The 12,755-nt window shown below is 43.5% G+C and overlaps 1 protein-coding gene across 1 annotated transcript in view; it reads right to left on the minus strand.

Moving 5' to 3' along the window:
- Window positions 1-3,928: 3,928 nt before the first annotated feature.
- The window catches only part of HGF (hepatocyte growth factor), a 240,991-nt gene continuing 232,164 nt past the window's right edge, over window positions 3,929-12,755 (minus strand). The window contains exon 18 of the mRNA XM_069765151.1: window positions 3,929-4,543. Within this exon, the coding sequence (XP_069621252.1) occupies window positions 4,373-4,543 (171 nt within the window). The 3' untranslated portion in view covers window positions 3,929-4,372. The remainder of the gene's footprint in view (window positions 4,544-12,755) is intronic.

Here is a 12,755-nt window from a genome sequence, read left to right on the forward strand (position 1 = left end):
AAAATTCAAGAACCATATTGGAATCTTTGGGTACTCACAATTTTTGAAGAGTATCCCTATGGTGGGGGTTCCTACCCTGTCTGCAGGGTGCTGCAAAGCTTAGCAAAGGTGGTACTTAAGGCTAACCCCAGCATGGGCACAATAGGGCAGCTTCTTTAGCATACTCTTATATCCCCAGCATCTCTATTACAAGCAGGGCCTACTCCAGGACATTGAAGGCGTGAGACCAAACCATTTTATTATCTGCACTAGTAATTGAGAACCTTCTTTGTGGTTTTGTTTGATTTTTATGTATTACTGTTTTTATATGATTACATTAAAAGTTAGATTTTATGTCCTACCAATATCCATCCTTGCTGCTACCTACTTGCATTAGCTTCTCATCATTTAAAGATCAATTAGCACAGAGCCAAATAACTCAGTACATATGGCACCTGACATGGTTTAGCAGCAAAGATGTGTTCCGTGTCACCGATGGCATAATCCCTGAGCATTAAAAACTACCTAGAAGATGGTCTAAAAAAAAAGCAAATATATGGTACTATAATTTAGATTTTCTTTCCCTAAAATTGTTTTTGAGGTAGATGTCAAACTATCAAAATTTCTACATGATTGGTTAGTTTTGATTCTGAGGAGTATATGACATCACTGATAATTAGAGGAGTGTAATTACTTCTGCATGTAAGTTTCACACACTGACAGTTCCCTTTAGAAGAGGTTGTAGAGAGCCAAAACCCAGGGTTAGGTAGAGGTTCATCATGTCACATATCACAAGTGAAAAACTGCTTTATTTTAATTGTGAGCACATGGAATACATTTCTTTTGTCTGAACATTAGGGTGTCCTGTACTATTATGTCTCACTTGTATTTACCTCCAGAGCTTTGAGGAGACTTTTTGACATTACAATGAATCTAATGTATCTGGACAGAAAAGGCGACAATCTGTGCGCTCCTGGACTGCAAATCATATTTGTTCCCTTTTTTCCTATTTGAAAAGCCTTGGTAAGAACTTGATGGTCATATACGATACATTTTCACCACTTATATACTTGTTTGTGACTACCACGTATTGATATTATGCAATATTAATAAGTCTATATTTCTTAACATGAATTCCATTGTAAATTCTCTAAATGATTTTACAGGTGTTTTTTGCATTACTCTACAGAAAATGTGTGAAATATAATCAATCATATTCTGCTAAATGTTTGGGATGAGGTCTATATCATCCACTAGTGATGAAAGTCAACATTTTTTTTAAAACATTTCACTGGTCTCCGTTCCAATCCTTGGTTTAACTGACTGGAGAAAAAATTACCAACTTGTAAATCCACTAAGGTTATTCTATCAACTTAATTCCATCACCAAGATGCCATGAAGTTGTTAGAAAAAAACCAATCAATTACCATTTAAATAAATTACTATATAGTCCTGTTTATCAGCTATCATAAGCCACTATGTAAAATGTTATTGGGGCCTCTACTTATTGCAGCTGAAGTATTTAAGTGGAAAACATAAGGCCAGTGCATTGATTATATACCACAATTGTTGATCTTACATTTATAGATAATCCATAAATTACCTACAGGGAATCTGTCACCTGGTTTTTGCTACCCCATCTGAGAGCAGCATAATGTAATGGAAGCAATGTGTCTCTTATTCATCTGCATGCATCAGTCTTGATAAAAAAAAACACTTTTCTTTCTGCTGCATATCTATCAGCTCTCTGAATGCTGAGCTCATTAAAACTCTGCCCACACCAAAGATTGGCTGCTTTTGGTGTACACTGTGCATAGGCAGAAAGCTGCCAATCATTGGTGGGGTGGGGTTATATACAGCTCATGAATATTGAGGGCTATTTGTCAGCAAGTCAACTAGTCTCCTAGATATCATCTACTGCTGATAAAACACTGGTTTTATAGGAACCACAGCAAGCAGTCAAGCTAGTAGCACATCATTGGAATAAAGGTATCTGTCTCTACATTATTCTGCTCTCATACTAGGTAATAAAAATCTAGTGACAGACTTTCTTTGAATGTAAAGCTTTTCCTATGATCCCTTTTGATAAAAAAGAATATTTACATTAGTATCCCTTCTTTAGATGTAGCTAGAACTATATGTCATGACCTAATGAGTTAACTCTCTTATGTACAGACGACTTAAATATATACGTCTACGAGCTTCTCATTACATTGCACAGGGTGGGCCATGTATATGGATACACCTAAATAAAATGGGAATAGTTGGTGATATCAACTTCCTGTTTGTGGCACATTAGTATATGGGAGGGGGAAAACTTTTCAAGATGGGTGGTGACCATGGTGGCCATTTTGAAGTCAGACATTTTTGATCCAACTTTATTTTTTCCAATGGGAAGAGGGTCATGTGACACATCAAACTAGTGATGAGCGAGTATACTCATTGCTCGGGTTTTCCCGAGCATGCTCGGGTGGTCTCCGAGTATTTGCTAGTGCTCTCATTGATTTAGTTTTCATTGCCAGAGCTGCATGATTTAAGGCTGCTAGACAGGCTGAATACATGAGAGGAATGCCTGTTTGTTAGGGAATTCCCACATGTGTTCAGGCTGTTCAGCAGCCATAAATCATGCAACTGAGGCAATGAAAACTAAATCTCCGAGCACTAAAAAATACTTCGAGATTATCCAAGCATGCTTGGCAAAACCCGAGCAACAAGTATAATAGCTCATCACTATTCACTACCCATCTTGAAAAGTTTTCCCCCTCCCATATACTAATGTGCCACAAACAGGAAGTTGATATCACCAACCATTCCCATTTTAGTTAGGTGTATCCATATACATGGCCCACCTTGTATTGCAGAGTCACATACAGACTTTACTCATTGAGTGCTCTGGGTGTAAATGTTGTGTATTATGTTGGTAAGGTATCAGAAAGGTATGGTTGGGTTTCTTATTAAGGTTTCACACTTCCAGGCATATAACTTGGAGCATTTACATCAGTTCACACCTACAGTATGTGTGCAAATTGCACAGTGTTTGATGCTCAATAAGGGAATCAAACTAGTGATTGATTTTAAAATCAAAATAAAAATTCTAAATATTTTTTCTACCACCTATAAAATATAGAGGAATAGAGGTAGAGCATATAGATGTGTGATCCCCTTGATACTTGGGTTTGGCGAGATTGGCCGAACAGGTAAAATAAAGTTTGGTTTGAGTAAAAGAACAGAACCCGAACCCAGACCATTTGCATGGAGGCTCGAACATTCGTTATTTGCCACAATGTCATCTGCATTACAGAGGGGGAAACACTACTTCTGATTGGCGGTAAGATTATTCCCAGTGGTCAGAGAGCTGCGGTTTCAATACTGTCAGATGACAGTGTAAGCCAGCAGCTGTGACCGGTGCTAAAATGTTTACCTCCAGTCACAGAGGTATCGGCTGATGAGAAAGTAGAACTAAAATCAGTCTATGCCTACGGTCGCTAATAACAGCAAGAGCAGGTAAAGCTGATGGGAGTATTCATCAGCCGGAGCCTGCGTTATAAATAAATATATATATTTTTAAATGACGTGGGGTTTTTCTATTTTTGATAACCATCATGGCGAAACTGACAGCTGAGGGCTGCAACCCTCAGAAGTCAGCTTTATCGTGGCTGGTTATCAAGAATAGATGTATATTTTTCTTGTGTTATAATTTTTCTTGAAGTTTAGTTATTAAATACAATGAACTAGATATTTATAATGACCCATGCTGTTTTCTGGGCTGCTACCACCCATGATGACTGCCTTTCAAGAATGAAGACAGGGTGCAAGCTGTAACTGAAGGCTTTAGGTGCATGAATGGAATATCAGAAGTGTGCTATGCTTTTCAGGATAACATTGAAGGTAGGTAGAGTGCATAGTATTTTACTGTGACTATATGTCAATCTACTGTTGATCCAGTTTGACCAACACTCAGGATCAAGGGGAAAAACCTGGCTCTTTAGGGCAAACTGCATAATGATGAATGTATCTACTCCCTTTAGCCTTTCCCATCCCTTGTTTAAACTAGATGGACTTGTGTCTTTTTCTCAACTGTACAAACTATCTATGTACTGTTATTGCTTAAAAATAAATAGAATAATGACACCTAGTGTTACATATTAGGTCTTTAAATAAAACTATCCATCAGAGCAGCATAAAAAGTCTATGTATCTACATTTCTTCCTACTGTCCATACAAAAAGTTGTTCAAGTATACTCAGGAAATTTGTCACGTCACGTCAACCAAACATCTCAGCAAAAAGAGAACATGACAATAAATTAATTATAAAGAACAACATGCACAACTTGATTATCAAGTAAAGCTTAGGGCATCATATAAACTGTTATCTTAGTGATAATTGTATTGCCTATGGAGATTTGTAGGTTAGGATAATCTTGTGTATCCATTTTGCATAATAAGCCACTCTAACAAAAATGACCGGTCTGTTTTGAGCAGTACAACCACGTCCTGGTATAATGACCCCTTGCACCAGATCTGTCCTGTTTTCTGCACAGATGAGAGGACCACCATAATCACGCTGTAAAAAGACAAAACATGAGAAGCAAATAAATATAAAAACCTTTAAGTACATTATACATTTATATATTTTTTGCTGTATTTACAGTTCTAATATTTGTCATAAAGCATTTAAATATTTATATGTGAATTAGTGATGTACAGCACTGCAAATGATATTAAAGAAAACACTTATGCCAAAAAAAGTATAACTATATTAATAAGAATAAAAATATAAACAGCAGTCAAAGAATCCTATATCATTTTTACTAGTATACTGTAAACTATGCAGTCTTTGCTTAAATGTACATGATTCATGATATCAAGAAGTTACTTAAGTTTTCTTTTCTTTAACTCTCCTGTACTTAAAGATCTTAGTGTTTTTAAGTTTATATGTGTCCTGATTCCTTTGCTTAGTGAATGAAGCGCTGCTGCCTATCGAGAATGCTAAAACGCCTAAGTACATGCATACTTAGGTCTATGTACAGTGTAGCTCTATGCAAAGACATTCATTAAAAAATATAGAATACATTCTTCAATGTTGAAATTGAAACATTAAGATAAAAAAATTGTGTTTTTTGGAAATCGCAGGATCTATAGATATGTTGATGATATACAAATCATGAAAAAAATGGAAACAATATTCTCAACACATCTCAATTTATTCTATAATGAGTTTGAGTGCCACACGTTGGAATACTCACGTGCGTTGGCTGCAATTAATGAGGTTATTGACCATGCCAAATTTTTCAAATCTGACATGTCACTTTATATGGCAATAACTCTGGAATGTTCCAACATATGCCAGTGATTTTGATATGTTTTTGTGATACATTATATTTTATGATAATGGTAAATTTAGGTCAATATGCTTTGTGTATATTTATAAAAAATATCAGAAATTTGACAAATGTCTAAAAATTAGCAATTTTCTAACTTTAAATAATTATCCCTTTAATCTAGATAATCATAACACAATTGTTAATAAGATTTCCCCCATATCTGATTTACATCAGCGTCGTCTGTCATCTGTAAAATGTTCTTTTGTTTTATTAGGATGTTATAAGCTTTGAAATTGCAGCAGTCATTTTTAATTTTTTTCAAGCAAATTAACAAAACTTATTTTTTGGGGAATACAAATCAATTGTAGAAAAAAAGTGGCTCCAAGGGTCCGATAAAAACTTGAAATTTATTATGTAAATTTGAAAAATAAAGACAAAAGAATGATGTGAAAGATGAGGGAGACTCCATTTTGGATTTATTAATTTAGGCCCAATAGACTATCCAGAGATCTCCCATTACCCCTGAATTGTGGCCCCTCCCTTGGGATAAGTGCACAAATTCCCAATCGAACAGGACTTTGCCATATGGCCAGAGAATTAGAGGCCATGCGTTAATTAAGGCAAGGAGGAACAGAGCTGGGATCCCCTGCTATCTTTTCTGCAAAGCGTCCAGCTATCAATCAGCTATCAATGGAAAGGTAGACACTTGGACATGGACACCTAGAGATGAATTATGAGAGTACAGTGCACCTCAGGGTTAAGTCCAACATACCACCAGAATCCTGTGAGTCCTCTGCAGTTACCCCTGTCATCTTTCTCCGGCAGTCTCCAGAACCACTTAGCCTCCCCAAGTTTGGACTCTCCATATCGGACTAGCCCTAATGAACCCATTGAGATATCAGTTGTCCCATTTGGACCTCCCACTAGGAAATTATGACCCATCCTAGATATTGGACATTATTTCAGCTAGGAGGTCAAGGGAGGAGATTTCAGTCCAACCCAGAGGGGCAGTGGTAAATATGAGAGGGGGCAAGCTAGGGGTTAAAAGCTAGCCACACACCTTTAGCCAGTGTCATTGCTCTGCCATGGAAGCAACGTCACGTCACACATGGAGACGGACCATAAAATACGAAAGTACCTGTGGACTTGAGCGCTTCATGGGCCCACATGCTATAAGAAATGGTAACTTGACACATACAGCTAACTACAGTCCCATACCTGTATCCTGCTCTTAGCTGTACTTCTGGCTGCAATCTGTATATTGCTCTGTATATATTTGTATTATCTAGTGCACCTTTTGGCAATTAATAAATCATTTAATTTTGGTTTGCTCTTTTATCTCGAAACCCGGATTCCCACATCCGTGAGTCTGGCTAATACTTGTACGCTACCTGGGGTTGGTTTCTGACCCGATATAAGCTTTATAACTGGCCGGGCCTATATTTAATGAGGAACTGGTGGCAGCATACCATACTGGTGTTATTGGGGGATCATGGCAGTGATGGACTGGAGGCTTATATATGCAGTATGTTCCCAGCCTGAGACTGGTGATATTTATACTGCCCTCACTGCAGAGTGCCTCGATAACCAGTATGTAACAGGGCAGCCTCTCTGGCAACTACTTATCCTAGGTACAGTTCTCTGACTGACCTGAGGGTAAGGGGAGGCACCAGAGAGCTGCGCCTGTGTAATTTCCATCACAGATAGGTGATGATGGGGGATATCTGTATTTTTCAGCTCTCGTTTTTCCTTACAAGTATTGTCAGCAGTGAAATCTAGATAATAGTGTGTGTGTGTGACTCCTCCTCCCAGACACTAAGGACTAGCTTTTGCTATTTGGGTTCTTAAGATCAGCCTAGCATTAGACTACCAGAGTGCAAGTAATATAAGGTGTGTGGGTGCATGAGTTGCAGCTCTGAGTCAGTAACCAAAGAGTGCAAGGATGGCCAGTGGCATCAGGGCCAGAGCCAAGGAAATGGCCAATGTTATGGTTGATGGGGAGGAGGTGAATGATTATGTTGTTCAAGGTGATGGGGAGTCCAACCAAGGCTCCCCAAGAAGCCCACCACCCGTGCTCAGTCCTGCAGTGGACTGCCCATCACCTGCCTGCCCCAGCCAAGCAGGATCGAATGCCTTCCTGCAAGAGGCTCTGGCTCATCTCAAGGTTCAGGATCAGGCCACCTACGAAAAACTCCTTGCAGTGTCAGAGCATCAGTGTTAGCATGAGTGCGAGGAGCGGCAGTATGCACTTGAGGAGCGACAGTATGAGCGAGAGGAACATCAACATGGGTGAGAGGCTGCAGAGCACCAGGCAGAGTGCCAGGCAGAGTGTGAAGCTGCAGAGCGCCAGGCAGAATGTGAAGCTGCAGAGCATCAGGCAGAACGTGAAGTTGCAGAACACTGTGAAGCTGTGGAGCGTGAGCCCCAACTGGAGATGGCTCAGCACCGGTCCTCACCGGACACCTCAGCACCTTAAGGGACCAAGTCTTCCAAAGTTCGATCTGAGGACTTAAGGCCCCGTCACACATAGCGAGATCGCTAGCGAGATCGCTGCTGAGTCACAAGTTTTGTGACGCAACAGCGATCTCAGTAGCGATATCGCTATGTGTGACACGTACCAGCGATCAGGCCCCTGCTGTGAGATCGCTGGTCGTGTCGGAATGGCCTGGGCCATTTTTTGATCGTTGAGGTCCCGCTGACATCGCTGAATCGGCGTGTGTGACACCGATTCAGCGATGTCTTCGCTGGTAACCAGGGTAAACATCGGGTAACTAAGCGCAGGGCCGCGCTTAGTAACCCGATGTTTACCCTGGTTACCATCCTAAAAGTAAAAAAAACAAACGCTACATACTTACCTATCGCTGTCTGTCCTCGGCGCTTTGCTTCTCTGGTCTGGCTGTGAGCGCCGGTCAGCCGGAAAGCAGAGTGGTGACGTCACCGCTCTGCTTTCCGGCCGCTGTGCTCACAGCCAGACCAGAGAAGCAGAGCACCGAGGACAGACAGCGATAGGTAAGTATGTAGCGTTTGTTTTTTTTTACTTTAACGATGGTAACCAGGGTAAACATCGGGTTACTAAGCGCGGCCCTGCGCTTAGTTACCCGATGTTTACCCTGGTTACCGGGGACCTCGGGATCGTTGGTCGCTGTAGAGCTGTCTGTGTGACAGCTCTCCAGCGACCAAACAGCGACGCTGCAGCGATCCGGATCGTTGTCGGTATCGCTGCATCGTCGCTATGTGTGACGGGGCCTTTAGACTTTTTAGAAAAGGATGGAGGCCTGGACTAATTTATGCTGGTCTTTGCGTGGACCTGCTGCCAACACCATCAGCCCCAGATCAGTGAGCAAAGCACCGGCCCCCTGTTTGAGGGGGAAGTCCCTGGACATCCTGGGGGACTTACTTACCAGGGAGGGGCAGAACTATGCCAGCATCAAGTGGGCCAAGATCCAGCAGTTCAACCTAACCCCAGAGTCTTACCGCAGGAAGTTCCGCAACCTACAGAGGGGTCCAAAGGATACCTGGGCCGACCACATGCAGGCTGTTATCAAAGCTGCTGAGCACTGGACCAAGGGTCTGGAGCTCACCACCTGCCAGAATATTCAGGAGCTGTTTGTCACAGAGCAACTCCTGTTGAACTGCCCTGAGGGCCTTCAGCAGTTCATCCGTGACCGGAAACCAAAGGGGGCCTCTTCTACTGCTGCCCTGGCAGACAAACACACCAACAATAGGGCACAAGAGGCCAAAAGGGCCGCCAGCAGCACCTGGAGAATAGGTAAGACCAATCCTGTTGTTTCCCTGGCCCCTAGAATGCAGGGGGTGCACCCCTCTACTTCTCTCTCCAGGTCAGGGGTGGAACCCCACCGATGTCATCATTGTAACTAACCAGGACACTTTAAGGCCACATGTCCCCAGTGCCATAAGGTCCCCATCCCAGAAACCGTCCACTGTTTTGTATGTGGGAGGGAGTGGTGGTAGGTACCTTGGCAATTACTAACCCGTCACCATCAGCAGCGCAGCGGTCATGGGACTGCGGAACACTGGCGCTGAGATGACCCTTGTACGGCCTGAGGTGGTGACTCCCTGGGATTTGGTACCTAGAACAACCCTTTCCGTCTCCAGGATTGGAGGCATTGAACCGTTGCTGCCCGTTACCAAGATGTGTTTGGACTGGGGCGCCGGGAGGGCAATGAGGGAGGTTGAGGTATCGGCAAATATTCCCACCGATGTTTTGATTGGAACCGATTTGGAGCAGCTAGTGTCCCAGTATGTGGCCACTGAACGCCCAAATTAGGCTCCCATAGACGGTCTTGAAATTTCCACTGCTAATGCTGTTGATGTTGATGTATTGAATGTGCCTCCTGCTGTGTAGGGGGAAACAAAATCTGAAACTTTCCCAGATGAATGCAGGCTGCAGAGTTTGGAACTGCTGAAGGGAGAGGAACAGACCCTGGGGATTGGGTTGTCATAGGAGACATGGAGCCACCAGTTAAGGCCCAGGGCAGGTAAGACTTGGTCAGGAGCCGAGGGAAAGTGGGCACTACCCCGATCGCAGCGGCTGTGGCTGCTGTCACCAGGAGTGAAAGTGCCAGGAGCTAGGTTTTCTCATGGAGGTACGGCGGCTTCCCCACCTCTGACCAAGAAGCTGCAAAGTCAGACAGAGGCCAGGAGACAGGTCCCAGGGAATTGATGGAAAATGTGACAGTTTCATCTATTCTGTCCACATCTAGTCAGGGGTTTCATGTGGTGTTAGAAGCTGAGGACAGCCTGAAATCTCTGAAGGAGCAGGTGGCACAGCCTCTCATGGAGTCAGACTGTGATTGTGTGGTCTTGGACCAGGGATGTCTGTACCGAGTAACGGTTCAGCAGGGTTCACCAGAGGCATGGCCCAGGGACTGACAGCTACTGGTACCCTATCCATCCAGGGCAGAATTGTTGCAGATCGCACATGAGATTCTGATGGCCAGACACCTAGGGATTGCTAAAACCAAGGCCAGTCTAGCCCAGCATTTCTACTGGTCTAAGATGGGGACTGAAGTTGCTGCCTATTGCCATTCGTGTGACACCTGTCAGAGGGAGAGGAAGGTGGGGTTGCACCCCAAAGCCCCACTGGTAACTCTGCTCATCATTGAAGAGCCTTTCAAGAGGGTAGCTGTGGATCTCATTGGACCACTGTCCATTTCCAGTTGCTTTGGGAAATTCTTCATACTGACAGTAGTAGATTATGCCACCTGGTACCCGGAATCAGTAGCTTTGTTATCCATTTGGGCCAACAAGGTGGCTACAGCCTTAGTGGAGATTTTCTCCCAAGTGAGGTTTTCCCAGAAAATGCCCACTGACCGAGGGACCCAGTTCATGTCGCAACTGATGGAGTCCCTCTGTAAGCAAATTCATGTGCAATATCTGGTGGCGAGCCCATACCACCCACAGAATAAAGGCCTGTGTGAGCGGTTCAATGAAGGCCCATCATGAGTAGGAGGCCTGTGCACTCCCCGTGTGCAACCTTCCTGAGGAAGGAGAGGCAGAAACCCTCCTGGATGTGCTCACCAGACCAAGGTGGGTGGATGCATTGAGGATGTGGCAGTTGGCAACCAGCTCGGAGGGCCAACGGTCCCAGCTGGGAGTCACCCTACACCCCTTCCACAAGCTGTTCAGCAGCCTGCCTGGAAGGGCTGAGACAGCCATCCATGACGTGAACACCAGGAATCACCCCCGACCTGGCATTCAGCATATCGGATCTCTCTCGAGGTGAAGCAGCACATGCACCAAGAGATTGATGAAATGCTGAACCTGGGGGCGATCCAAGCATCCAGCAATGCATGGGCTTTGCCTGTAGTCCTCATTCCAAAAATGACCAGACAACCCGATTCAGTGTGAACTACAGGGGGCTCAACGCTGTGATGGTCACCGATGCATTCCCCATACCATGCATCGATGACGTACTCGACCAGTTAGCTGGGGCTAAATCAGAGCCTGGTAAAGTGGATGCCATTGCATCCTGGCCCACCCCCAGGACTAAGAAGCAGGTGATGTCCTTCTTGGGGACTGCCAGGGACTATAGGAGGTTCGTCCCACACTATAGTACCCTGGCAAAGCCCCTGATGGACCTCACCATATGCCATATGTGCTTTCAAACATTGCATTTTTAATTATTTGTCGTGTTTTTATTTTGTGTATTTAGCTCACTAGAATTGGTCCAGACAAATAGTGTGTTCACAACAGGAAATAGTATATAATATTGACGCTAAGGTCATTTCTCTATGCAACGACTAAGGACTGTGTGGTCTGAAATGTGTCTGCCTATTTTCCTTCCTACTATGGGGTTTTGACATCATGCTTTTGTTTATTTTTAAAATTTACACAATAAATTTCAAGTTTTTATAGGATCCTAAAAGTTGGATTTTTTCTACAATTGATTCGTATTCCTGCTGCACTGTTGCTTTTCCACTGTAGCTGGAAGACTGTATGGCTATTATTTTACCAATTGCCATGACAACCATCAACACCACACAATCATGATTTCATGGTGCCCTCATGGTTAAAGAGGGAGCGTCCATACTCTGTTAACCATCTAGATGCTGTAGTCACTATTGACAGCTGCATCTAAGAGGTTAAATGGCCATGGTCAGTGACAACACCAATCGTGACTGATATCAGCAAAGTATCAGATATAGTGTTCAGCTGACTGACAGCTGCTGTATTTTGTCCCATGGGGGGATGTTATTCACTTATATATCAGGCTAATTTTAAGTCATATCAATGGTCAGTAAGGTGTTAATAGTAGAGATGGGCGAACCCGAATAATAAAGTTTGGGTTCTGTACTGAACACCTAGTATTTGTGCATGGACTACTTAGGGAAGTCTGTGTTACTGTTCTGGTTTGCCACCCCGGACATCATGTATTTCCCACACTGTCATGTGCACGACAGTACAAAAAACACTGGCGGCTCTGATCTGCTGTAACATCATTACTAGTGATGAGCGAACATGCTCGCCACTACTCAGTACTCGCCCAAGTATCACTATGCTTGGTGTACTCGGCGAGCATTGAGTATTTCCGGGATAATTCGGCAGGAGCTCCGACCTCCTCCTTTTAATTTTGGCACTTTTGAGAGCGCCAATCAGCATGCAGGAATTGTCTGCCTTGCACTGTAATACCGCAGCCATCTTTGTTGTGGTATGACAGTGATTTGCTGGCAGCACAGCGTCATCAGGTCTATAAGAGACCTAGCGCCGCCCTGCTCGCTGCATTCTGCTCCGAACTCAGCTAGTGTAGGCAGAACTGCTGCTGAGATAGGGTCAGATTCTTACATTAGTTCGTGTGGGTTTACTAGTGTTAAATCCACAAATCCTGATAAACCAAGAGTCCTTTTTAGGGCTAATTTGGGGGTACATAGATTGCAGCGCTAGGTAGGCAGGGGAGTCTATGTGCACATATCCACATGAGTGCAAGGCATG

This window comes from Ranitomeya imitator, chromosome 4 (assembly GCF_032444005.1).
Source record: "Ranitomeya imitator isolate aRanImi1 chromosome 4, aRanImi1.pri, whole genome shotgun sequence".
Lineage (NCBI taxonomy): Eukaryota > Metazoa > Chordata > Amphibia > Anura > Dendrobatidae > Ranitomeya > Ranitomeya imitator.